The sequence below is a fragment of the Pongo pygmaeus genome, chromosome 9 (genome assembly GCF_028885625.2).
Source record: "Pongo pygmaeus isolate AG05252 chromosome 9, NHGRI_mPonPyg2-v2.0_pri, whole genome shotgun sequence".
In the NCBI taxonomy this organism is placed as follows: Eukaryota; Metazoa; Chordata; class Mammalia; order Primates; family Hominidae; genus Pongo; species Pongo pygmaeus.
The window spans coordinates 652,574-680,422 of NC_072382.2; the positions used below are offsets into that span (position 1 = coordinate 652,574).

Here is a 27,849-nt window from a genome sequence, read left to right on the forward strand (position 1 = left end):
GCTGGAGCCGGAACCCCGCCTGAGGGTCTTCACGGGGGCTGAGTGGGCGCCACTGCTGGAGCCGGAACCCCGCCTGAGGGTCTTCACGGGGTCGGAGTGGGCGCCACTGCTGGAGCCGGAACCCCGCCTGAGGGTCTTCACGGGGGCTGAGTGGGCGCCACTGCTGGAGCCGGAACCCCGCCTGAGGGTCTTCACGGGGGCTGAGTGGGCGCCACTGCTGGAGCCGGAACCCCGCCTGAGGGTCTTCACGGGGTCGGAGTGGGCGCCACTGCTGGAGCCGGAACCCCGCCTGAGGGTCTTCACGGGGGCTGAGTGGGCGCCACTGCTGGAGCCGGAACCCCGCCTGAGGGTCTTCACGGGGGCTGAGTGGGCGCCACTGCTGGAGCCGGAACCCCGCCTGAGGGTCTTCACGGGGGCTGAGTGGGCGCCACTGCTGGAGCCGGAACCCCGCTTGAGGGTCTAAACGGGATCGGAGTGGGCGCCACTGCTGGAGCCGGAACCCCGCCTGAGGGTCTTCACGGGGGCTGAGTGGGCGCCACTGCTGGAGCCGGAACCCCGCTTGAGGGTCTTCACGGGGGCTGAGTGGGCGCCACTGCTGGAGCCGGAACCCCGCCTGAGGGTCTAAACGGGATCGGAGTGGGCGCCACTGCTGGAGCCGGAACCCCGCCTGAGGGTCTAAACGGGATCGGAGTGGGCGCCACTGCTGGAGCCGGAACCCCGCCTGAGGGTCTTCACGGGGGCTGAGTGGGCGCCACTGCTGGAGCCGGAACCCCGCCTGAGGGTCTTCACGGGGGCTGACTGGGCGCCACTGCTGGAGCCGGAACCCCGCCTGAGGGTCTTCACGGGGGCTGAGGGGAAAGGAGGGCCGGGGTGGGCGTGTGGAAGGTTTTGGGGTGTGGCTTCAGGTGAGTCTTCGTTAGGATTGGGCATGTTTGAGACGGAATTGGTTCAGGACTGATGGACATAAGAAGGGTTTGGAGTGAGTCTGGAGACTGTGAGCCCAGCTGTGCTGTCCACTCACAGGTCCTAGGCAACGACTTTCAGGAAGTTCCCAAAATAAGTCACTCACAACCTCATCTTCCTGGGTAAGTTTCTTGGTATGTTCCACAGCTCAATGGTCCATTATTGTTTTTTGTTTTGTTTTGTTTTGTTTTGTTTTTTGAGGCGGAGTCTTGCTCTGTCGCCCAGGCTGGAGTGCAGTGGCACCATCTCCGCTCACTGCAAGCTCTGCCTTCCGGGTTCACGCCATTCTCCTGCCTCAGCCTCCCGAGTGGCTGGGACTACAGGCGCCGCCACCACACCCGGATAATTTTTTTTTTTGTATTTTTAGTAGAGACAGGGTTCACCATGTTGGCCAGGATGGTCTCGATCTCCTGACCTCGTGATCCTCCCGCCTCGACCTCCCAAAGTGCTGGGATTACAGGCGGGAGCCCCCGCGCCCGGCCTGTTGTGTTTTGAGACAGCGTCTCGCTCTGTTGCCCAGGCTGGAGTGCAGTGGGGCAATTGGGGTTCACTGCAGCCTCGACCTCCTGGGTTCAAGGGATCTTCCCAGCCTCCACCTCCCAAAGCGCTGGGATTATAGGCATGAGTCACTGCACCCGGCTCCATTCTTTTTTTTTCCCCCAAAACTGGCTGTCAAGAACAAGGACAATTAAAAAAAAAAAAAAGAAAATTTACCATCTTAATCATTTTAATTGTACAGTTCAGTGGCATTGAGAAAGTGGAAAAACTCAAACCGTGTTCCCTCTCGTCTCACTGCACAGCAATAATCAGCACAGAGAACTTCTGTTTCTCCCGCACACCAAGCAAGCAGTCAGCTTTGCAACAGACACAGAGGAGTTCTGTTTCTCCCCGCACACCCAGCAAGCAGCCAGCTCCGTTTTTCCTGCACACCGAGCAAGCCGTCAGCTTTGCCACAGGCACCGGCTGGGTGTTCTCCCTTTCAGTTCGCTTCTGAGGCTGTCTACCTGTAGTCAGTTCGCTTCTGAGGCTGTCTACCTGCAGTTGGCCCCAGATCCACAGGCTGGGGGCTCAGTCCCACAAGACTGCTCCACACTTCCCACCAGTCGTGAGTCCAGGCCTCTGGAAGGTGTCACCAAATGGCGTTAAATTGGGGTTCCCACCACCGCCCTCTTTGGGCTTGATTAATTTGCTAGAGAGGCTCACAGAACTCAGGGAAACACATCTACCGACTTATCACAAAGAATATTTAAAAGCATAGAAAGACAGCCCGATGAAGAAACGCAGAAGGTGGGGTCTGGAAGGGCCCCGAGAGCAGGAGCTTCCGTCGCCGTGGAGTTGGGGTGCTCCACCCTCCCGGCAAGCAGAGGAGTTCCTGTTCACCTTCCTGTCGGCCCCATGTGTTCAGTTATCCGGACGTTCCCCAAACCCTGTCCTCCTGGGCCTTTTGTGGAGACTTCATTGGATAGGCATGATTGACAGCCGTGTACAAATGGGACTGGACCAAAAGAGTGTGATCTAAACCCAGCAGGGCCTGTCTGTGCAGATTCTTCCCGGCCTCTCTGTGCGGCGTTCCTTCCCCCCAGGGTGTGGGGCAGGGCCCCTTCTGAAATGGGGGTCTTGTGACCCACAGTCAGACAAGGTAGATCAGAGAACTTATTTATGGTCATCTCCAAGACAAGCGAGGGGAGGTTAGAGTCCTATTTTTAGTTTTTTGTTTGTTTGTTTTTTCTTTTTGAGACAGAGTCTTGCTCTGTTGCCCAGGCTGGAGTGCAGTGGTGTGATCTTAGCTCACTGCAACCTGCGCCTGCCGGGTTCAAATGATTCTCCTGCCTCAGCCTCTCAAGTAGCTGGGATTACAGGTGTGAGCCACTGTGCCCAGCTAATTTTTTTGTATTTTTAGTAGAGACGGGGTTTCGCCATGTTGGCCAGGCTGGTCTTGAACTCCTGACCTCAGGTGATCCGCCCGCCTTGGCCTCCCAAAGTGTTGGGATTACAGGAATGAGCCACTGCAACCGGCCTATTTTTAGGTTTTTTGGCTGGCTTTGGGGAAAAGTGGTTCTGGCCTCTATGGGAGAAAGAGGAGCCAGAGACAGGAGGGCAGAGAGAAATTTTGCTTCTAAAGGCTTAAAGCGCCTCAACATTATAACAAGAGACTGTAACAAGAGCTGTGGGAGGTAGGAGGCAGGAACCCTGCATGAAAACCTCTGTGGGGCTGGGTGTGCTGGCTCACACCTTAATCCCAGCACTTTAGGAGGCTGAGGCGGGAGGATCACTTAAGCTCAGGATTTTTTTTTTGAGATGGAGTCTTGCTCTATCGCCCAGGCTGGAGTACAGTGGTGCAATCTTGGCTCACTGCAACCTCTGCCTCCCGGGTTCAAGCGATTCTCCTGCCTCAGCCTCCTGAGTAGCTGGGATTACAGGCGCCTGCCACCACGCCTGGCTAATTTTGTATTTTGGTAGAGACGGAATTTCATCATGTTAGCCAGGCTGGTCTTGAACTCCTGACCTCAGGTGATCCGCCCTCCTCAGCTTCCCAAAGTGCTGGGATTACAGACATGAGCTGCCCTGCCCGGCTGAGCTCAGGATTTCAAGACCAGCCAGGGCAACATAGTGAGACCTCGTCTGTAAAAGCTATATATACAAGTCTATCGATACATGGATTGATTGATCTATCTAATCTGTATCTATCTATATCTACCTATCTCTGTGTATCAATCTACCTGCCTATGTATCTATGTCGTTCTAATCTATCTATATCTGTCACTCTGTCTATATCCATTATCTAATTTATCAGAATATCACAGGATTAAGTATACTCATAATGTTGTACAGCCATCATCACTACCGTCTCCAGAACTTTCTCATTTTGCAAAACTGAAACTCTGTCCTCATAAAACACCCACTCCCCATTTCCCTCCTTCAGTCCCTGGCACCCACCATTCTGCTTTCTGCCTCTATGGGACCACTCTCTGGACCTCAGATGACTGAATCGCACGGTGCTTGTCCTTTCGGGACTGGCTTGTTTCACTCAGCGTAATATCCTCAAGGTTCATCCGTGTTATAGCCTATGTAAGTATTCCCCTCCTTTTTTTATTCTTTTTTTTTTTTTTTTTTTGAGATGGGAGTCTGGCTGTGTCACCTAGGGCTGGAGTGCAGTGGCTCGATCACAGCTCACTCCAACCTCTGCCTCCCAGGTTCAAGTGATTCTCCTGCCTCAGCTTTCCAAATAGCTGAGATTACAGGTGCCCGTCACCATGCCCAGCTAATTTTTGTATTTTTAGTACAGATGGGGTTTCACCATGTTGGTCAGGCTGGTCTCAAACTCCTGACCTCGTGATCCGCCCACCTCGGTGCTTGGTGACTTATACCCGTAATCTCAGCACTTTGGGAGGCCAAAGTGGGCAGATTGCCTGAGGTCGAAAGTTCGAGACCAGCCTGACCAACATGGGGAAACCCCGTCTCTACTAAAAATACAAAATTAGCTGAGTGTAGTGGTGCATGCCTGTAATCCCAGCTACTTGAGAGGCTGAGGCAGGAGAATCGCTTGAACCTGGGAGGCAGAAGTTGTGGTGAGCTGAGATCGCGCCATTGCACTCCAGCCTGGGCAACAGGAGCGAAACTCCATCTCAAACCAAAAAAAAAAAAAGAATTCAAGGCGAGTCCATAATGTGAAAACAAGTTTATCAGGCCAGGCGCGGTAGCTCACGCCTGTAATCCCAGCACTTTGGGAGGCTGAGGCGGGTGGATCACCTAAGATCAGGAGTTCGAGACCAGTTTGGCTAACATGGTGAAACCTCGTCTCTACTAAAAACACAAAAATCAACCAGGTGTTGTGGTGTGTGCCTGCAGTCCCAGGTACTTGGGAGGCTGAGGCAGGAGAATCACCTGAACCCAGGAGGTGGAGGTTGAGGGGAGCCGAGATCATACCATTGCACTCCAGCCTGAACAACAAGAACAAGACTCCATCTCAAAAAAAAAAAAAAAAGAATAAATAGAAAAGTTTATCAGAGAAGTAAAGAAACTGAAAGATGTCTACTCCATAGGCAGAGCAGGGGCCTGGGGCATGGGCTGTTCTACTGAGCATACTTAGGGTTCTTTCTTGATTATATGCTAAACAAGGGGTGGATTATTCATGAGTTTTCCAGGAAAGGGGTAGGTAGTTCCCAGAACTGAGGGTTCCTCCTCTTTTAGATTATATAGAGTAACTTTCTGACATTGCCATGGCATTTGTAAACTCTCATGGCCCTGGTGGGAGTGTCTCTTAGCATGCTAATGCATTATCATTAGCTCATAATGAGCAGTGAGGACGACCAGAGGTCATTTTTTTTTTTCTTTTTTTTCCGAGAGGGAGTCTTGCTCTGTTGCCCAGGCTGGAATGCAGTGGCGTGATCTGGGCTCACTGCAAGCTCCGCCTCCTGGGTTCACGCCATTCTCCTGCCTCAGCCTCCCCAGTAGCTGGGACTACAGGCGCCTGCCACCTCGCCTGGCTAATTTTTTGTATTTTTAGTAGCGACAGGGTTTCACCGTATTAGCCAGAATGGTCTCGATCTCCTGACCTCGTGATCCGCCTGCCTTGGCCTCCCAAAGAGCTGGGATTACAGGCGTGAGCCACCATGCCCGGCCGACCAGAGGTCACTTTCATCACCATCTTGGTTTTGGTAGGGTTAGACTTCTTTATCATGACCTGTTTTATCAGCAAGGTCTTTGTGACCTGTATCTTGTGCTGACTTCCTATCTCATCCAATGACTAAGAATGCCTGACCTCCTGGGAATGCAGCCCAGCATGTCTCAGACTCATTTTACCCCACCTCTATTCAAGATGGATTTGCTCTGGTTCAAACACCTCTGACACCTTGGCCTCCAAAGCACTGGGAATGCAGGTGTGAGCTGCCACACTCTGTGTGTATGTGGGCCTTCTTTCACTCACCACATCCCTTGGGGGCCATCCCTTTGTATAGTGGCCAATGTTCCCCTTTGTGGAGAGGCTGAATCCCTTTGTATGGTGGGCAGTGCTCCACTTTGTGGAGAGGCTGCTCCCCTTTGTATAGTGGGTGATGCTCCCTTTGTATGGTGGGCAGTGCTCCACTTTGTATAGTGGGCAGTGCTCCCTTTGTGGAGGGGCTGTTCCCTTTTTGTATGGTGCGTAGTGCTCCCTTTGGTGGGTAGTGCTCCACTTTGTATAGTGGGCAGTGATCCCTTTGTATAGTGGGTAGTGCTCTCCTTTGTGGAGGGGCTGCTCCCCTTTGTGGAGGGCCTGCTCCCCTTTGTATGGTAGGCAGTGCTCCCTTTCTATGGTGGGTAGTGCTCCACTTTGTGGAAGGGCTGCAGTTTGGCCCATTCTCCTGCTGATGGACATTTGGGTTGTTTCCAGTTTGGACCTTTTGTCAATAAAGCCACTATGAAGATCTGTGTGCCAATCTTCTTGTGGATAACTTTTTATTGAGGAGTGGAACTGCCAGTTCCCATGGTAAGTACATGCTTAAGTTTATGAGAAACCATAGGACCATTTTCCACAGCTCATTTTGTTCTACTTTCTTCTTTCTTTCTTTTTTTTTTTTTGAGGTGGAGTCTCGCTCTGTTGCCCAGGCTGGAGTGCAGTAGTGCAATCTTGGCTCACTGCAACCTCCGCCCCCCAGGTTCAAGCAATCCTCCTGCCTCAGCTTCCCTAGTAGCTGGGATTACAGGAACATGCCACAAAGCCTGGCTTTTTTTTTTTTTTTTTTTTTTTTTTGAGACGGAGTCTCGCTGTGTCACCCAGGCTGGAGTGCAGTGGCGCGATCTCGGCTCACTGCAAGCTCTGCCTCCCGGGTTCATGCCATTCTCCTGCCTCAGCCTCCCAAGTAGCTGGGACTACAGGCACCTGCCACCATGCCCGGCTAATTTTTTGTATTTTTAGTAGAGACAGCATTTCACTGTGTTAGCCAGGATGGTCTCGATCTCCTGACCTTGTGATCCACCTGCCCCGGCCTCCCAAAGAGCTGGGATTAGAGGCGTGAGCCACCGCGCCCGGCCTAATTTTTGTATTTTTAGTAAAGACGGGGTTTCGCCATGTTGGCCAGGCTGGTCTCGAACTCCTGACCACAGGTGATCACCTGTCTCGACCTCCCAAAGTGCTGGGATTACAGGCGCGAGCCACCGTACCCAGCCTTTGTACCACTTTCATTCCCACTAGCAGAGCATGGGTGTTCCTGGAGCTCCACGTCCTCACCGGCACTTGGTGTTGCCAGTCTTTTGTTCTCACTATGATCCATGTGGACAGATCTCATGGTGGTTTTCATTTGCATTTCCCTAATAAATACTGTATACCACCAAGCTTGTCCAGCCCTTGGCCTGCAGGCCGCATGTGGCCCAACGCAAATTCACAACCTTTCTTAAAACATGAGATTTTTTATTTGCAATTTTTTTAAAGCTCATCAGTTATTGTTAGTATATTTTACATGTGGCCCAAGACAGTTCTTCCAGTGTGGCAAGGGAAGACAAAAGATGGCTACCTGCTCTATACCTTCTTCTGTGATGTATATTTCCTATTTTTGCATTTCAATGGAGAGAAGAAAGTCCTCTCAACAGATGCTGGAACAGGTGGAGAAAAACTACTTTCCATACCCAGGTCACGGAGACAAAAATCAAGGGGGCCAGGCGCGGTAGAGAAAAACCACCTTCCACTTCTAGGTCACGGAGACAAAAATCAAGGGGGCCCTGTGCAGTGGCTCATGCCTGTAATCCCAGCACTTTGGGAGGCCAAGGTAGGAGGATTGCTTGAGCTCAGGAGTTCAAGACCAGCCTGGGCAATACAGTAAGACCCCATGTCTACAGATAATACGAAAATTAGCCAGTCATGGTGGCGAGCACCTGTAATTCCAGTACTTTGGGAGGCCAAGGCTGGAGGATCACTTGAGGCCAGGAGTTGGAGACTAGTCTGGGAAACATAAGGACTACCTGTCCTTATAGAAAATTTTAAAAATTAGCCAGGCACAGTGGTGTGCATCTGTAGTCCCAGCTACTCAGGAGGCTGAGGTGGGAGGATTGCATGAGCCGGGGAGGTGGAGGCTGCAGTGAGCAATGATCACACCACTGCACTCCAGCCTGAGTGACCGAGCTAGACCCCGTCTCAAAAAAACAAAAACAAGGCCGGGCACGGTGGCTCACACCTGTAGTCCCAGCTCTTTGGGAGGCCGGGGCGGGTGGATCACGAGGTCAGGAGATTGAGACCATCCTGGCTAACACAGTGAAACCCCGTCTCTACTAAAAATACAAAAAATTAGCTGGGCGTGGTGGTGGGCGCCTGTAGTCCCAGCTACTCGGGAGGCTGAGGCAGGAGAATGTCATGAACCTGGTAGGTGGAGTTTGCAGTGAGCAGAGATCGTGCCACTGCACTCCAGCCTGGGCAACAGAGCAAGACTCCGTCTCAAAAACAAAACAAAAAAAACTGGAGTGGCCTCAAAGACTCTAACATAACAGCTGAAAACCAAGACCATCATAAGAAAATATTTTTGTCGGCTGGGGGTGGTGGCTCACGCCTATAATCCCAGCACTTTGGGAGGCTGAGGCGGGCGGATCACGAGGTCAGGAGATTGAGACCATCCTGGCTAACACGGTGAAACCTTGTCTCTACTAAAAATACAAAAGTTAGCTGGGCGTTGGCCGGGCGCAGTTGCTTAACGCCTGTAATCCCAGCACTTTGGGAGGCCGAGGCAGGTGGATCACGAGGTCAGGAGTTCATGATCAGCCTGGGCAACACAGTGAAACCCCGTCTCTACTAAAAATACAAAAGTAGCCGGGCATGGTGGCCCATGCCTGTAATCCCAGCTACTCGGAAGGCTGAGGCAGGAGAATCGCTTGAACCTGGGAGGCGGAGGATGCGGTGAGCTGAGATCACACCATTGCACTCCAGCCTGGGCAACAAGAGTAAATCTCCATCTCACCCAAAAAAAAAAAAAATTTTTTTTGTCACTTTGGAGCAAGCAAAGACTTCTTAGAGAAGATACCAAAAAAGAGGAGTAAATATAAAATTAAAACTTGATAAATTGAACTTAATCAAAATAAAAAGCTAATGTTCATTAAAGACACTATTAAAATGAAAAGGGAACACATGCTGAGAGGAAGTATTGAAACCACCTTTGCAAAATTATAACTAAGGAAATTATGACAGTGAAAGATAACAGACTTAACCAATTCCATCTTGCTTCTAACCTTCAAACGGTCCTTGTCCATTACTGGCCATAGGCCAAACAAGTCTTGGGAAGGAATTTAATTTATAGTTTAAATAACAGCCCTTCCCCAAAACTAGACTGTTCTTGTAAAATGAATGAAAGGCCACCAGCCACCAAGTTAGGATGACAGGGGCTGGAAGTCTAAATATTATCAGCCATTATTCTGGAGGGCATAAGATAAGATTTGCAACTTCCCCAATTACTCGTAAAGATATCAACACTATTGTAAACCTAGGGTTGGCCTTTTTTTTTTTTTTAATGGAGTCTCGTTCTGTAGCCCAGGTTGGTGTACAGAGGGACAATCTCGGCTCACTGCAACCTTCACCTCCCAGATTCAAGCCATTCTCCTGCCTCAGCCTCCCACGTAGCTGGGATTACAGCCGTGTGCCACCACGCCTGGCTAATTTTGTATTTTTAGTAGAGACGGGGTTTCGCATGTTGGCCACGCTGGTCTCCAACTCCTGACCTCAAGTGATCGCCTGCCTTGGCCTTTCAATATGCTGGGATTCCGGGTGTGAGCCACCGCGTCAGCCTAGGATTTGCCTTTTAAGAAGTCTTTCTGCCGGGCGCGGTGGCTCACGCCTGGAATCCCAGCACTTTGGGACACTGAGGTGGGCGGATCACGAGGTCAGGAAATCGAGACCATCCTGGCCAACATGATGAAATCCCGTCTGTACTAAAAATACAAAAATTAGCCGGGCGTGGTGGTGCGCGCCTGTAATTCCAGCTACTCGGGAGGCTGAGGCAGGAAAATCGCTCGAACCCGGGAGGCGGAGGTTGTAGTTAGCCAAGATCGCGCCACTGCACTTCAGCCTGGGCAACAAGGGCGAGATTCCGTCTCAAAAAAAAAAAAAGTCAGGTTTTTGCATTTCTGACAACCGGATGACCCCACCTGGACCTGCCAACCAGTTGTGTGGCCTCTACCCACGGACTGACTCAGCATAAGCGGACAGCTTTGACTCCCTGTGATTTCATCCCTAGCTGACCAGTCAGCACTCCTGACTCACTGGCCCCCTACCCACCAAATTATCCTTAAATACTAGGATCTCCGAGTTTTGGGGAGTCTGATTTGAGGAATAAAACTCTGGTCTCCCGAACAGTCGGCTGTGTGTGAATTATGCTTTCTCTATTGCAATTCCCCTGTCTTGAAAATAGACTCTGTCCCGGCAGCGGGCAAGGCGAACCCATGGGGCGGTTACAGTGTCTGCAACGCAGACACAAGCGACAGAGACTTGATCAGAATATACAAGGAACCCTGCAAGTCAGCGATGGTAAGAAGCGGGGCAGCTGGGCCTCCTACGCCTGCCTCGCCCTTCGGCCCCCCGGACACCTCTGGGCTTAGGACTCGGGGGAACAGATTCCCAGAAGCAGGTTCCCTGCCGCGTCCGGCGCCCGGCTCTGCAGCCGCCCCCTGCTCTGCCTCCTGCACCCGCAGGGCGTCCCCCGCCACTCCCTCCCCTGCTTCCTGCAGCGGTCCCCGACCCCAGTCCTCGCCCCACCATGGATCCCGCATCGCCGTGTTCGGCCCTGGCGGGTTCGGCCCCGCAGGGTCGGCACCCGGGCCGGGTCTATCTCCTCCAGCCCTCCCAGTGCGTCCCGCGGGGCAGGAAGGAGGCGAGGCCCAGCCGCCCCGTGTCGTGCCGGTGTTTTCCCGGGCCCGTCCGCGGCTGCTGCTGAGGACCCGGGGAGACCCCGCCTGTAGGATCCGCAGCTGCAGTGCGCGGCCGGGAGTGGTGCTCGGGCTTCGTCCCCGGGGGCGGGGCTTCGTCCAGGCGCGCAGGGACCCGCGGGCCTCGCCCTCCCGCGCCGCTCTCCGATTGGCAGGCGCCCGCGGTGCATTATGGGCCGCCCGCGCGCCCGTCCCGTCGCCTCCGCTGCCGCAGCCCCTTCGGCCTTGCTATGTCGAGCTCACCCGTGAAGCGTCAGAGGATGGAGTCCGCGCTGGACCAGCTCAAGCAGTTCACCACCGTGGTGGCCGACACGGGCGACTTCCACGGTGAGGACGGCGCGGAGCCCGGGCGCGGCGCAAGCGCCCTCCAGAGGCCCCGGCGCCCCGATTTCCCCGGGTCCCCAGTTCCGGGACGCGGACCGGGTGGCGGTGCCGCGAGCGGCTCGTTCCGGGGGGAATGAGCGCAGGTGCCGGATGTTGGGGCCAGGGGCAGCCGTGAGGGGAGCTGGGCCCGGGTCGGCCGTGAGAGGCGCGGGGCCAGCGGCGACCGTGAGGGGAGCGGGGCCGGGGGCAGCCGTGAGGAGCTGGGGTCAGCCGTGAGGGGCTCGGTGCTGGGGTCAGCGGTGCGGGCGGTACTGACGGGTCCTTGCGAGCCGTGGGGCACGAAGCCGGAGCCCCAGCCTCGCCCTCCGCCCAGGGTGGGGTCGGCTGCGCCCTCAGACCCCGCACCCGGGACGGGCTGTGGGCAGCCCGCGGGAGCCCCTCTGCGCACCCTCATGGGTCGAGGGAGCTTTCAGAGCCTTTGAGTTCAGGAGAGATTCGGGATAGAGCTTCGAGCTGACTTCCACGTGGCCAGTTTGTGCTCAGCCAGATGCAATTTTGTTGGGCTGATGTTGTCTGCAGAGCGGGGACATCAGCTAGCTCTGACCAGAAGCTGCCAGTGCTGCCATCGCCCTTGAGCCCTGCGGTGCCCAGTGGGACAACCCCGTGGGCGGCAGGTGCCCGGCCTGCTGGACAGCCACCGCCAGGCTCACCGGGTGGGTAAAAGCCGGTGCCCATGAAAGCACAGGGTTGTTCCACTGTTAAATACTGGATTTTCCTGGGCTGGAGTTGTTTACATTGGAGAGAACTTGGAAAATACAAAGAAGGGTTATTTTATTAATACTTAGCTCTTCTGTCATCTTCAGTGCAGAGTAGACGAGCCTTGTGTCTATGTTTTGTTGAGAACAAGTAATATTTTTTAAGAAAATCATGAAACGCTTCATGGATGAATGCTGTGAGTACCTAATACGGAAGTGACTTCCTCTCTTTTCTGCTTTCTCATGGTGACTTGAGAAACAGGCTTTAATTCCTCTTCGGTAACTGAGTAAGGGCATTGTTTATCTAGCAGAGCCTAGAGAGTGAATTGGCATATTTGGCTGCTTAACCATAAAATATGGGGATTCAGTAACTGGCTTGGGGTGCCACAGTCTGCTCCGGACCCCTCTTTGGGAGATCCAAAGCTAGAGCTGTGAATCCCTCACACACACACACAGCCCCCTGTTGTAGTCCAGACCTCTCTCTTCATAAGAAAGGAAGCTCCAGAAAAGGGGCTACACATTTTTCTGCTGCTCAGTTTTTTCCCTTCTTAGCACTGAGAATAATTTGCAGTTTGCCGGGTGGACAGAGCGCTCATCTGTATTGTTCCTTGCTGGCCCTCACCAGTTAGGGCAGAGCTGGTGCGGAGTGTCAGGTCCATTACACTTGGCAGTGCAGGGCCGATAAAGATGGATTTTCCTAAACCCACACCCATAGGAGGCCTGGGGAGTCCTGGGTTTGTGGTTTTGTTTTGTATTGTTTTTTAAGAAATCTTCTGGCCCAGCGAGGTGGCTCAGGCCTGTAATCCCAGCACTTTGGGAGGTCGAGGCAGGTGGATCACGAGGTCAGGAGTTCGAGACCAGCCTGACCAACATGGGGAAACCCCCTCTCTACTAAAAATACAAAAATTAGCTGGGTGTGGTGTTGCATGCCTGTAATCCCAGCTACTTGGGAGGCTGAGGCAGGAGAATCACTGAACCCAGAAGGCGGAGGTTGCAGTGAGCCAAGATCACACCACTGCACTCCAGCCTGGGTGACAGAGCAAGACTCCGTCTCAAAAAAAAAAAAAAAAATCTTCTAAACCCAAGTCGTGACATATTTTTTTAATGAATATTAACAAGAAAATACATTCATTGATAGTATATGTTCATAAATGTTATATAGTTGTAAAATAGTCTGTTGGGTTTGTGATCCGTATTTTGTGAAGTGAAGGTTCTTAACTCCTTGTGGGAGGGAGGCACAGGCCTCTGGAAATAGCATCAAAGCTGTGAATGCTCTTCCCACAATGTGATCCTCCCCATTTTGCATTCAGTTTAAGGATCCCTGACCCTGCAACCCATTTTTGCCCCAATGGGCCTTGGTTTTGTTTTAATTTTGTAAAAGCCATTTGCTAAAAGCTGACTTTATCAAGGGGTGATTTTACAGGACGAAATGGGCTGTTTTCAGTGCCTCATTCAGTGCATTCTGGCAGACCTGTGTCAGCACTGTGCCAAATGTCATGTTGAAATGGGTATAGATGCACAGAAGTTGCAAAATCAGCCCATACAGTCCTATGAACGCTTCAACCACTGTCCCCTGTGGTGACATCTCATGTGACCATGGCACGGCATCCACACCGGGAAGTGGGCACCGCTGTGATGCTGACGCTGTTATAGACTGCAGCCTGGCTCAGGGCTCCCCAGTTTCCCCCTGCAGTGGGGCAGGGAGGCTGTGTGACAGTTTCATAAAGTGTGTAAATGCCTGTGACCGCTGTGATAAGACATAGCTGCCACATTGTCACTGAGAGAGAGACCCCTCATTCCCTGTTCCTTGGCACCCTCTAACCTGTTCTCTACCTCTATAGTTTTGTCATTAAAGGACCCTTTGAAAGTACTTATTCCAGCCTGCGCAACATGGTAAAACCCCATCTCCACAAAAAAGAAAAAAAAAAATAGCCAGACGTATTGGCGCACACTGTAGTCCCAACTACTCAGGAGGCTGAGTTGGGAGGATCACTTAAGCCCAGGAGGTTGAGGCAGCAGTGAGCTGTGACTGCGCCACTGCACTCCAGCTTAGGAGACAAAGCGAGACCCTGTCTCAAAAAAAAAAAAAAGATACTTATTTGCCAAATAGTTACTGAACTTGTGAACTTGGGCCGGGTGCGGTGGCTCAAGCCTGTAATCCCAGCACTTTGGGAGGCTGAGGCAGGCGGATCACGAGGTCAGGAGATCGAGACCATCCTGGCTAACACGGTGAAACCCCGTCTCTACTAAAAATACAAAAAAATTATCCGGGCGTGGTGGCGGGCACCTGTAGTCCCAGCTACTCAGGAGGCTGAGGCAGGAGAATGGCGTGAACCCGGGAGGCGGAGCTTGCAGTGAGCTGAGATCGTGCCACTGCACTCCAGCCTGGGTGACAGAGTGAGACTCTGTCTCAAAAGAAAAAAAAAAAAAGTTACTGAACTGGCTAATCTGGAGCGATGGGCCATTCCATGGGTGTCAATGGCCATAACTCTTCACCTCCACTTTCCATTTGGACAGCCAGATAAACAAGACCCCAGGTTAGGCCTCGTTGGCTTCTTTGAATTCCTAGCTTGGTTATGTGAGAAAACTAATATGTTAAAAGAAACAATAGTTTTAAGAATAAAGAAAACAATCCTTGGGTTTTTGTTTTTGGGGTTTTTTTTTGAGACAGGGTCTTGCTCTGTCACCCAGGCTGTATAGTGGTGCAGTCACGTGGTGCAACACGGCTAACTGCAGCCTTGACCTCCTGGGCTGAGGTGATCCCCCCACCTCAGCCTCCCAAGTAGCTGGGACTACAGATGTGCGCCACCACTCCCAGCTAACAGTCCTTGTTGAAGATAACCATGTGGTATCTGTGTTGAAGTCAAAATAAAATGTAGAGACGAATCTCTAAATTTAACGTTTTATTTGGGAAGAAAAAATTGCAGTTCAAGCAGACTGGGTGGTCTTCGATCTGTCCAAAGAACAAGAGAAAGTTGGGGCCAGCCTCGGTGGCTCATGCCTGTAATCCCAGCACTTTGGGAGGCTGAGGCAGGATTGTTTGGGCCTAGCAGTTCAGGACCAGCCTGGGCAACACAGTGAGACCACATCTCTACAAAAAATTTGTGGCTGGTGGCTTATGCCTGTAATCACAGCACTTTGGGAGGCTGAGGAGGGTGGATCACCTGAGGTCAAGAGATCGAGACCAGCCTGGCCAACATGGTGAAACCCCATCTCTACTAAAAATACAAAAAATTAGCTGGGTATTGTGGCAGGTGCCTGTAATCCAGCTACTCCAGAGGCTGAGGCGAGATAATTGCTTGAACCTGGAAGATGGAGGTTGCAGTGAGCCAGGATCGTGCCACTGCACTCTAGCCTGGGCGACAGAGTGAGACTCCGTCTCAAAATAACAATAATAATAATAATAAACCATCAGCCTCATTTTGAAGGTAATTGATGTGTGTGCATGCATGCATGCGTGTGTACACAGTTCCTGTCTCATAACTCCCACAGCCCTGTTATAATGTTGGGGCACTCTAGGCCTCAGGAGCAGGCCTCGGAAAACAGAATTTCCATCGCTGACCTTCTCCTCTCCTTTCACCTGCTCCTTTCTCTCTTCAAGGGAGGAATCTTTCCTGCCTTTCTGTTTTGGAGCTGTCCATAAATAAATTCTCTACTTGCTTTTTTTTTTTGAGGCGGAGTCTCGCTCTGTCGCCCAGGCTGGAGTCAGTGGCGTGATCTCAGCTCACTGCAAGCTCCACCTCCTGGGTTCACGCCATTCTTCTGCCTCAGCCTCCAGAGTAGCTGGGACTACAGGCGCCCGCCACCACGCCCACCTAATTTTTTGTTTTTTTTGTTTTTTTTTTTTAGTAGAGACGGGGTTTCACCATGTTAGCCAGGATGGTCTCAATCTCCTGACCTCGTGATCCGCCTGCCTCGGACTCCCAAAGTGCTGGGATTACAGGCATGAACCACCGCGCCCGGCCGTCTACTTGCTTTTCTAATTGTGGGTCCTAAGACCCTCATTTCAGAAGGTGTCCCATCACATACCCTGGAGGAAGGAATGTTGCACAGAGGACAGTAAGAAGATGAACACAGAGGCGTTGCTGGGTTTCCTCACTCATTAGATGATAATATTTCAACAGGGCTGTCCATACTTCAGTCATGTCTCTCCAGTGGAGTCTCCATAAAAGGCCCAAGAGGACAGGGTTCAGGGAGCTTCCAAATACCTGAACACATGGAGCCTCCTGAAGGGTGGTGCACCCAGGGTGGGCATGGAGGCGCTGTGCCCCTTCTCACATGCCCTGCCCTATGCATCTCTTCCTCTGTGTCCTTTATATAATAAGCCAGTACATGTAAGTAAGTGTTTCCCTTACTTCTGTGATCTGCTCCAGCAAATTAATGGAACACAAAGGTTAATTCAAGTTGGCAACCCCAACTTGAAGCCAGTGGGTCAGAAGTTCTGGAGCCCAGACTTGTGACTGGTGGGAATGGAGAATCATCGGGTGGGACTAAGCCCTCAACCTGTGGGATCTGAGGCTGTCTCCAGGTAGACAGGGTTGGAATTGAATTGGAGGATGCCCAGCTGGTATCCACTGAAGAATCAATTGCTTGTTTGGTGCGTGGGGAGAAACCTCCACACATTGGTCACAGAAGTCCTCTGTGTTGATTATTCTGGTATGAGAGCAGGGGAACGCAGTTCAGGTTGTTTCTTCAGAGGCCAGGCGCAGTGGCTCACGCCTGTAATCCCAGCAATTTGGGAGGCCAAGGTGGGTGGATCACCTGAGGTCAGGAGTTCAAGACCAGCCTGGCCAACATGGCAAAACTCCGTCTCTACTAAAAATACAAAAAAAAAAAAAAAAAAAGGCCAGGCGAGGTGGCTCACAACTGTAATCCCAGCACTTTGGGAGGCCGAAGGCGGGCAGATCATGAGGTCAGGAGATCGAGACCATCCTGGCTAACACAGTGAAACCCCGTCTCTACTAAAAATAAAAAAAACTAGCTGGGCGCGATGGTGGGCACCTGTAGTCCCAGCTACTTGGGAGGCTGAGGCAGGAGAGTGGCGTGAACCCGGGAGGCAGAGCTTGCAGTGAGCCGAGATAGCACCACTGCAGTCCGGCATGGGTGAAAGAGCGAGACTCCGTCTCAAAAAAATAAAAATACAAAAAAAAAAAAAACACCATAGCCTGGCGTGGTGGCTCGTGCCTGTAATCCCAGCTACTCATGGGGCTGAGGCAGGAGAATTGCTTGAACCTGGGAGTTGGAGGTTGCAGTGAGCTGAGCTCACGCCACTGCACTCCAGCCTGGGCAATGGTGCAAGACTCCGTCTTGGAAAAAAATAAAAAATAAATACAAGTACAAAAATTAGCCAGGCATCATGGTGTGTGCCTGTAGTCCCAGCTACTCAGGACGCTGAGGTAGGAGAATCACTTGAACCCTGGAGGAGGAGGTTGCAGTGAGGCAAGATCATTTCACTGCACTCCAGCCTGTATGACAGAGTGAGACTCTGTGTCAAAAAAAAAAGCTACTCAGTGGCTACAAGTTTGGACTTTTTGAACTGTTTAGTTGGTTACTCTGAAGAAAAAACTTTTTTATTTTTTTTGCAACAGAGTCTTGCTCCATTGCCCAGGCCGTAGTGCAGTGGCACAATCTCGGCCCACTGCAACTTCCACCTCCCGGGTCCAAGTGATTTTCCTGCCACAGCCTCCTGAGTAGCTGGGATTATAGGCATGCTGACCACCACGCCTGGCTAATTTTTGTATTTTTAGTAGGGACAGGGTTTCGCCATGTTAGCCAGGCTGGTCTCGAACTCCTGACCTCAAGTGATCCACCCCCATTGGCCTCCCAAAGTGCTAGGATTACAGGTGTGAGCCACTGTGCCCAGCCACTGAGTAGCATTTTATGACTGGGTTGATTAAAGCAGAGAATGTCAGCTTTACAAAAGGGACCACCAGTACAATTTGAACAAAAACTTGGGACATTGTCAAAGTTGCCCACTCCGACTAAAAGGATTCTTAGGTCAGGTTTTGTCAAGTTACCTGCAGAAGCTACTGAATGCGATATTTATTTATTTGTTTGTTTGTTTATTTATTTATGAAACAGAGTCTCACTCTGTCACCCAGGCTGGAGTGCAGTGGTGCGATCTCGGCTCACTGCAAGCTCCGCCTACCGGATTCAAGCCATTCTGCTGCCTCAGCCTCCCGAGTAGCTGGGACCACAGGTGCCTGCCACCACACTCGGCTAGTTTTTTGTATTTTTAGTAGAGACGAGGTTTCACCGTGTTAGCCAAGATGGTCTCGATCTCCTGACCTTGTGATCCACCCGCCTCAGCCTCCCAAAGTGCTGGGATTACAGGCGTGAGCCACCGCACCCGGCTCCCCTTGGCTTCTTGACTCTGTTGTAGCTGGGTGTGGTGATAATGACCCAGTCCATAAGATCAGCGTTCACATGTGGGTCACTGACTAGACCGCGCGCCTCCTTGTGGTGGTACGGCAGCGGGACGCACATTTTCCTTTGGCCAGCGTTCTCCCAGCTGTCTCACCTCTCACTCCTGTGCTGTTACAAGTCACCTCTTGCAGGGGCATATTTGATCGCTGGGCACTTAGTGTTTGTTGTTTCATCATTATGCAAACAGCCGCCTCTGGATGAACCTTCAGTGACCCAGAAGAAGGTGTGAGAAGTGTGGCTGGACCCCGCTTTGGGAAAGGCTCTGGACCCCCCTAACGTCCTGGGGAATTACAGGGTTCCTTCACATGTTTCCAGTTGGAAGCAAGCGCTCCACTTACTTTGGCTTTTGAAAACTATTTCCCTAGCCATCGACGAGTACAAGCCCCAGGATGCTACCACCAACCCGTCCCTGATCCTGGCCGCAGCACAGATGCCCACTTACCAGGAGCTGGTGGAGGAGGCCATCGCCTATGGCCGGCAGCTGGGCGGGTGAGTGCCTGGACTCGGGAGGGTCCCAGCTAGGCCCTCGTGCTGGTCTAGTTGGCCTTGCCTCCCTCCCTAACTGAATTTTAGTTCTCAAACACCATGAACTCAAGGGAAAACAAAACCCTATCTTTTTGCCTATTTTTGTTTATTGAAGTGTAATCTGCATGAAGTAATCTGCACCCGTGGTAAATGAGCGGTTCAGAGAGTCTTGCCAATGTGTGTACCCTGTAAACACCACCCCAGTCAAGATGCAGAGCACTTGCAGACCCCCAGAGGCCCCTCCTCCCCTCCTGTAGTCAGTCTCCCCAGCTGTGGTAACACTTATCTTCTGGCTGTCATTTTATTTTATTTTTTACTTTTCAGACGGAGCCTCGCTCTGTCACCCAGGCTGGAGTATAGTGGAGCGATCTTGGCTCACTACAGCTTCCGCCTCCCCAGTGCAGGCAATTCTCCTGCCTCAGCCTCCCAATTAGCTGGGATTACAGGTGTGTACCACCACTCCTGGCTAATTTTTTTTTTTTTTTTTTTTGAGACAGAGTTTTGCTTTTGTTGTACAGGCTGGAGTGCACTGGCACAATCTCGGCTCTTCGCAACCTCTGCCTCCCGGATTCAAGCGATTCTCCTGCCTCAGCCTGCAGAGTAGCTGGGATTACAGGCATGCACCACCATACCCAGCTATAATTTTTGTATTTTTGATGGAGACAGGGTTTCACCATGTTGGCCAGGCCGGTCTCGAACTTCTTACCTCAAGTGATCCGCCTGCCTTGGCCTCCCACAGTGCTCGGATTACAGACGTGAGCCACCGTGCCTGGCTTTTTAATTTTTTAATAGCTTTTATAACTCCCAGAATGTTCTCTGGCACCTGTTTGCAGTAGGTCCCCACTCCCTTACCCAACCAAGCAACTGTAGAGCCCTCTTCATGCCCGTGGCTTTGCATATTTTAGATGTCATTTTAGATTCTCTTCAGGGTAATAATTCAAAGCTTGAAGATGGTGCCGAGCAGGCAACGTGGGCACCACACAGGAGCAGGTCCCTCTCTGGTACTGGCTTTGCTTAGGTCCAGGTGGCTGGTGAGTGGCTCCCCTGACCATGTTGTGACAGCTACTCTGGACACTGAGTCTGACCCTCTCCTCTCTCTTCTTAGCTCCCTTTTCCTCCTCTCATGGTGTTGCGCCCCTGTGGCATCAGTGAGGCCTTGATGCTCCTGTTATTGGGTGACACTGGTGCCTTTGCTTGGCTGGGTGATCAACAGATGAGCCCTGCACCCATGTCCAGGTAGCCCAAGAATTTTTTTTTTTTTTTTTTTTTGGAGATAGAGTTTGGCTCTGTCACCTAGGCTGGAGTGCAGTGTCGCAATCTCAGCTCACTGCAGCTTCTACGTCCTGGGCTCAAGCCAGCCTCCCACCTCAGCCTCCCAAGTAGCTGGGACTACAGGTGCACGCCACCACACCTGGCTGATATTTGTATTTGTTTTTAGAGGCAGGGTTTCGCCATGTTGCCCTAGCTGGTTTCGAACTCCTGAGCTTGAGCAGTCTGCCCACCTTGGCCTGCCAGAGTGCTGTCATTACAGGCGTAAGCCACTGCACCCGGTCTGGCCCAAGAATTCTAACCCCTGAGCATCTAGCTGAAGATCTTCCTGTGTGTAGTGGGCTAACAGGGCTGCTCAGATTTTGGAACAGCATCATGGATTTCACCTGGTGTCTGTCCAGTGACTTTGAAGAGATAGAAAATATAATATTTTGCAAGTGCCAAAAGATAGAGGGATGCAGTTTGGGATGATGAAAAGAGATCTGGACATGGATGGTGATGGTTGTACAGAACTGTGAATGTGCTGAATACATTTAAAAATGGCGAGCTGGGGGCAGTGGTGCACGCCTGTAACCCCAGTGCTTTGGTAGGCCAAGATGGGAGGATCCTTTCAGCCTAAGAGTTCGAGAACAGTCTAGGCAATAGGGCAAAACTCTGTCTCTACAAAAAAATATAAAAATTAGCTGGGCATGGGCCAGGCATGGTGGCTCACGCCTGTAATCCCAGCACCTTGGGAGGCCGAGACGGCCGGATCACAAGGTCAGAAGATCGAGACCATCCTGGCTAACACGGTGAAACCCCCATCTCTACCAAAAATACAAAAAAATTAGCCGGGCATAGTAGAGGGCGCCTGTAGTCCCAGCTACTCAGGAGGTTGAGGCAGGAGGATGGCGTGAACCGCGGGGGGAAGAGCTGGCAGTGAGCCGAGATTGCGCCACTGCACTCCAGCCTGGGCGACAGAGCGAGACTCCATCTCAACAAAACAAAACAATACAAAAAAATTAGCCAGGTGTAGAGGTGTGCAGCACAGTCCCAGCTACTTGGGAGGCTGAGGCAGGAGGATGACTTGAGCCCAGGCGGTCAAAGCTGTAATGAGCCATAATCACACTACTGCGCTCCAGCCTGAGCTGGAGACCCTCTCTTGGGGAAAAAAAAAAGGATAAGATGGGAAATTTTATGCTATATGTATTATTTGGCCACAATAAAAAAAATATTTTAAGAGAAAAAACGATGGAGGGAAGGAAATTTGGCAAAGAAATAACAGAATTTATTTTGTAGAGTCTTGTGCACTTGAACCTCAGAAGCTTTTTTATTTTTCTTGAGACGGAGTCTCACTCTGTTGCCCAGGCTGGAGTGCAGTGGCGCTATCTCTGCTCACTGCAAGCTCCACCTCCCAGGTTCACGCCATTCTCCTGCCTCAGCCTCCCAAGTAACTGGGACTACAGGCGCCCGCCACCATGCCCAGCTAATTTTTTAATATTTTTAGTAGAGACAGGGTTTCACCGTGTTAGCCAGGATGGTCTCGATCTCCTGAGCTCATGATCCGCCCGCCTCGGCCCCCCAAAGTGCTGGGATTACAGGCGTGAGCCACCACGCCTGGCGAACCTCAGAAGCTTCTAATCTGCTTTTTTCCCTTTGAATTTCAGGTCACAAGAGGACCAGATTAAAAATGCTATTGATAAACTTTTTGTGTTGTTTGGAGCAGAAATACTAAAGAAGATTCCGGGCCGAGTATCCACAGAAGTAGACGCAAGGTAAGGATGCTTGCTCCTGCACTGGACGGGCTGGTCAGGTGTCCACAGTTGCACACATGGATGCCAACGTGAGGTCAAGGGGCTGCTTCACCTATGGTCTTCATCCCATGGGCCCAAGAGAAGGTTTATTTTGAGCTCTCCCACAGTTGGTAGTGATGACCAAGAGCTCCTTGTTTAGCAACTGATCTTTAGTGTTTTTTATTTTTATTTTGATCTCTTTATTTTTGAGATGGAGTCTCGCACTGTCACCCAGGCTGGAGTACAGTGGCGCAGTCTCAGCTCACTGCAACCTCTGTCTCCCAGCTTGAAGCATTTTTCTGCTTCAGCCTCCCAAGTAGCTGAGATTACAGGCACCTGCCACCACGCCTGGCTAATTTTTTGTATTTTTAGTAGAGACGGGGTTTCACCATCTTGGCCAGGCTGGTCTTGAACTCCTGACCTCATGATCCACCTGCCTCGGCCTCCCAAAGTGCTGGGATTACAGGCATGAGCCACTGTGCCCAGCCGCTAGTGTTTTTTGTTTTGATTTGTTTTGTTTTTTGAGACAGAGTCTCGCTCTGTCGCCAGTGTAGAGTGCAGTGGCACGATCTCAGCTCACTGCAACCTTCACCTCCCGGGTTCAAGCAATTCTCCTGCCTCAGCCTCCCGAGTAACTGGGACTATGGATGCCCGCCACCATACCCAGCTAATTTTTTTGTATTTTTAGTGGCGACAGGGTTTCACCATGTTGGCCAGGAATGGTCTTGATCCCTTGACCTCGTGATCTTCCCGCGTCAGCCTCCCAAAGTGTTGGGATTACAGGCGTGAGCCACCGTGCCCGGCCTAGTGTTTTTTAATACAAATTATAGCCTATGGATCCCACTGAGGACCTTTGTTTGTGAGACTGAGTGTGAGTTGCTGTCAGAGCCATTCTGCAAACCTCAAGTGAGGGGAAGGTTGGGGGCAGTGGTTGGTGCTTACGGTGGTGCAGCTCAAAACTGACGGGCAGACACCCGGCCTCCAGCTTGCTCTGTGTGGTGGGCAACCTGCGTGATCTGAGGGGATGGGTTCTTCTTGCTCCTACAGGCTCTCCTTTGATAAAGATGCGATGGTGGCCAGAGCCAGGCGGCTCATCGAGCTCTACAAGGAAGCTGGGATTAGCAAGGACCGAATTCTTATAAAGCTGTCATCAACCTGGGAAGGAATTCAGGCTGGAAAGTAAGTGGTCCCCCACAAGGAAGGAGCTCTCAGAGATTTTTCCTCTGTTGTTGGGGTAGGGTCTACATAGCATCAGGCAAGTTTGACTCTCTCAGCCCTGGGGAATGCCAGACTGGGGAGCACAGCCCACAGCTTGGACTTGACCAGCTGATGTCAGCCTAGATCTGCCCTCTGCTCCAGAGCCAGCTCCCTCACTTGCTGGTGATCAGAAATGAGGGATTTCCCAGGAAGTACCATCCACCCACCCAGCAGAGAAGAAAAGCCACTAGTTAGCACCTGCAGATTCAGATTCTTTCATTCCTCTGTCCTGATCAACGCAAGCCTGTATTTACATGATTTTTAAAAAGTAAACTATTGTTATATAAAATGTATGCTGGCTGGGCAAGATGGCTCATGCCTGTAATCCCAGCAATTTGGGAGCCTGAGATGGGAGGATCACTTGAGCCCAGGAGTTCCAGACCAGCCTGGGCAACAAAGTGAAACCTTATCTCTACAAAAACATAAAGAAATTTTAGGCTGGGCACAGTGGCTCACACCTGTAATCCCAGCACTTTGGGAGGCCGAGGCGTGGGGATCATGAGGTCAGGAGATCGAGACCATCCTGGCTAACACGGTGAAACCCCGTCTCTACTAAAAAATATAAAAAATTAGCCAGGCGTGGTGGCACACACCTGTAGTCCCATTTAGGAGGCTGAGGCAGGAGAATTGCTTGAACCCAGGAGGTGAAGGTTGCAGTTAGCTGAGATCACACCACTGCACTCCAATCTGGGTGACAGAGCAAGACTCCGTCTCAAAAAAAAAAAACTTCTAGGCCGGGCGCAGTGGCTCATACCTGTAATCCCAGCACTCTGGAAGGCTGAGGTGGGTAGATCGCCTGAGGTCAGGAGTTCGAGACCAGCCTGGCCAAGATAGTGGAACCCCATCTCTACCAAAACTATAAAAAATTTAGCTGGGTGTGGTGGCAGGTGCCTGTAATCCTAGCTACATGGGAGGCTGAAGCAGGAGAATCACTTCAACCTGGGAGGTGGAGGTTGCAGTGAGCCAAGACTGCACCATTGTACTCCAGCCTGGGCAACAGAATGAGACTCCATCTCAAAAAAAGAAAAAGAAAAACTAGCCCACCCCTGTGATTCCAGCTACTTAGGAGGCTGAGGCGGGAGGATCACTTGAGCCTGGGAGGTTGAGGTTCCAGTAGCTATGATCGCACCACTGCACTCCAGCCTGGGTGACAGAGTGAGACCCTGTCTCAGAAAAACCAAACCAAACATATGTATGTTCAGAGTGGAAGAGACAGAAAATGTATAAAACAAAGTAAAACTCCTCTATGATGTTCTCACCCAGAAGCAGCCAATGCTATACTCAAATAATTCGCATCAGGAAGAGGTGTTTTGTTTCCATATCTGTGTGTTTGCATGTTCTGCCACCTGCCATCACTGACCTGCTCTGAGATAGCATCTCACTTTTTCACCACGGCTGGAGTGCAGTGGCATGAACTTGGCTCACTGCAGCCTTGACTCTAGGCTCAAGCGATCTTTCCACCTCAGTCCCCCAAGTGGCTGGGATGACAAGCACGCACACCACTCCTGGGTAATTTCACCATGTTCCCCAGGCTGGTCTCCAACCCCTGGGCTCAAGAGATCTCTACCCATCTTGGCCTCCCAAAGTGCTGGGATTATAGGCATGAGCCATTCATTGTGCCTGGCCTCATTTGTGGTTTTTTTTTTTTTTTGAGACGGAGTTTCGCTTTTGTCCAGGCTGGAGTGCAGTGGTGCTATCTCAGCTTACTGCAACCTCTACCTTCGGGGTTCAAGAGATTCTCCTGCCTCAGCCTCCGGAGTAGCTGGGATTACAGGCAGGCACCACCACTCCCGCCTAATTTTATATTTTTAGTAGAGATGGGGTTTCTCCATGTTAGGCTGGTCTCGAACTCCCAACCTTGGGTGATCCGGCCGCCTCGGCCTCCCGAAGTGTTGGGATTACAGGTGTGAGCCACTGCACCTGGCCGGCCCATTTGTTTTTATATGTTGAAAAATACTCCATTTTATGGATAGGCTACAGTTATTCATCTGTTGATGGACACCTGGTCAGTTTCCACCTCTTGAGCTGTGATGTATATTGCTGTGGTCGGTTTCCATTTCTCAGGCTGTGATGTATACTGCTGCTATGAACACATCTGCTGATATGAACACATTTGCTGCTATGAACACATCTGCAGCTATGAACACAGATGTGCAAGTTTTGTCCCGGACACGTGTTTTTGTTTCTCGTGGGCATACGCCTAGGAGTGGAGTCTGGGTGACTGCTGGAGGAACTGCACGCTGTTTCCCAACTCAGCTGTGCCATCTGCTGTCCCCCTCGAACACCCCTGTGTGGCCATGTGGCAGAGGCGCCTGGGGAGGGAACTTGTGTCTGAAGGTGCCTGAGCAGAGCCTTGGCTGTCTCATCCCATGCCCCAGCCACATGGCAAAGTATGGGCACTGCCCTGTCCTTGGGGATCAACCCCAGGATGTCCAAAGTGTACTGGGATTTGGGCAAGGGGCATAGTGTGGCCAAGGGGCTCCTCTCAGCAGAAACCAGGGTGCTATGGGCCTGCTGCAGGGTGGCCCCAGGAATGGCTAGGGTGGAACACGGTGAGGACTGGAATGTGGTCAGAGATGACTGAGTGGTTCTAGCCTGGGAGCTGAGCCGTGGTGAGTTCTGGGATGAGGTGATGGCCTGGCGCAAGAGCACAGCCACCCAGAAGGCCTCCCTTGCCTTTGTCTATTGTGTAATGTGGGTTGGAGAAAATTCTGGTCACCCATAACCCACTATCCACTTAGAACCCTCTTGAGTGTTACAGATTTGTTCTTAACAATGGCATGAGCCTGTTCCTGCCTTTTTAGTTTAAGGCCCGTGAGCATCTTTGGCAGCCCGTGGCTCTGGGTGGGCACCTGGCGTGCATTCACCTGCCCCGCCCTCACCTGTCCCCACCCTGCAGGGAGCTCGAGGAGCAGCACGGCATCCACTGCAACATGACGTTACTCTTCTCCTTCGCCCAGGCTGTGGCCTGTGCCGAGGCGGGTGTGACCCTCATCTCCCCATTTGTTGGGCGCATCCTTGATTGGCATGTGGCAAACACCGACAAGAAATCCTACGAGCCCCTGGAAGACCCTGGTGAGGGTCCCTCTGTGGTAATGGGGTAAGGGGAGCAGCCTCAGCAGCTCCTCAGGCAGGAAGAGCCCAAGACGGAGCTGCCGTATCAACAAGCAGTGAGGTGCACAGGTTGGCGCAGGGCAGGCAGGGGTGGCGGCTCAAGGCAGTGCAGCCAGCAGGCACTGGGAGGGCAGATGGGGTGGTACCTCTGCTGAAGCCTTCCTGGTCACAGCTTCGTCTCTTTCCAGGGGTGAAGAGTGTCACTAAAATCTACAACTACTATAAAAAGTTTGGCTACAAAACCATTGTCATGGGCGCCTCCTTCCGCAACACGGGCGAGATCAAAGCACTGGCCGGCTGTGACTTCCTCACCATCTCACCCAAGCTCCTGGGAGAGCTGCTCCAGGACAACGCCAAGCTGGTGCCTGTGCTCTCAGCCAAGGCGGGTGAGGCCCCATTGCCCAGCTGTGGCTGCTGCTCGGGCAAGGCCAGCACTGCCCTGCCGCAGTGCCCCGTGGGTGATCCCTCCCACCTGTGGGGCGAGCTCATCTCGGGAGACATGAGGGTGAAGTAGACCTCAACAGAGGGCTTGGCTTTCCTAACACATCTCACTCAAGTCGTCAGCCAAGGCTCTGTGGGCTGAACCCCACTTCCAGTGTGAGTCTTGCTGGGGCCAAGGCCTGGGCCTGGTGGGAGATACTTGGGTGCAGCGGTTCAGGCCTTGAGCCCAGGGGGCCAAGGTGGGCAGGGACATGGAGCAGGCATGGAAGGCTGGTTCTTGTCCCCCAGCCCAAGCCAGTGACCTGGAAAAAACCCACCTGGATGAGAAGTCTTTCCGTTGGTTGCACAACGAGGACCAGATGGCTGTGGAGAAGCTCTCTGATGGGATCCGCAAGTTTGCCGCTGATGCAGTGAAGCTGGAGCGGATGCTGACAGTGAGTGTTGTGTGTGGGTGGCCACATATGCCAAGTCCCATGAGAGACCGGGCCTGGGCCTCGGGGTTCAAGCTGGGCAGAGTTAAAACTTCAGTGAGACCTCAGGTCTCATTCATGTGCTGTCCAGCGAGTGGGGCCTGTTGAGGCCATCCCAGGGTGGAGGGTGTGTGGCACCCAGGGGTGCCCCCAGGATGCCTGGTGGGTCCTGGCTCCTCTCTGGCCTGTGTGGTGACTGTGGTGTTGGCCACCCTGTGGCCGTGGCCCCCACACAGAGTGCACACCCCACAAGGGCCTCCCTTCTTCCACATGGTGCCTTGTGAGGCTTCATGGTGCAGAAGGCAGGGTGGGGAGGCGCAGCTCCTGCTCTGTTTGTTTCTAGGAACAAATGTTCAATGCAGAGAATGGAAAGTAGCGCATCCCTGAGGCTGGACTCCAGATCTGCACCGCCGGCCAGCTGGGGTCTGACTACACATGGCTTCTGATGAATCTTGTGTTTTTTACAAATTAGAGCAGGGCAGGGACAGATCATAGATTTCTGATTTTATGTAAAATTTTGCCTAATACATTAAAGGAGTCACTTTTCCTGTGCTGTTTCATTCACTGTCTCCGTCCCCTTTGTCCCCTAAGCATCACCTGCCCCAGCTGTGATGGGCTGTAACCTAGGTTAGGACTCAGAGATGGGGTCAGGGT

The 27,849-nt window shown here is 52.1% G+C and overlaps 1 protein-coding gene across 1 annotated transcript; it reads left to right on the forward strand.

Annotated features, from left to right (window-relative positions):
• The first annotated feature begins 10,957 nt into the window (after nt 1–10,957).
• Nucleotides 10,958–27,755, forward strand: TALDO1 (transaldolase 1). The gene is made up of 8 exons (XM_054440023.2): nt 10,958–11,169; nt 18,713–18,836; nt 21,788–21,895; nt 22,961–23,092; nt 26,070–26,245; nt 26,473–26,670; nt 27,014–27,159; nt 27,539–27,755. Exons 1-8 carry the CDS (start codon nt 11,073–11,075, stop codon nt 27,569–27,571), a joined length of 1,014 nt encoding a protein of 337 aa, XP_054295998.1. The 5' UTR covers nt 10,958–11,072; the 3' UTR covers nt 27,572–27,755.
• The last annotated feature ends 94 nt before the right edge of the window (nt 27,756–27,849 follow it).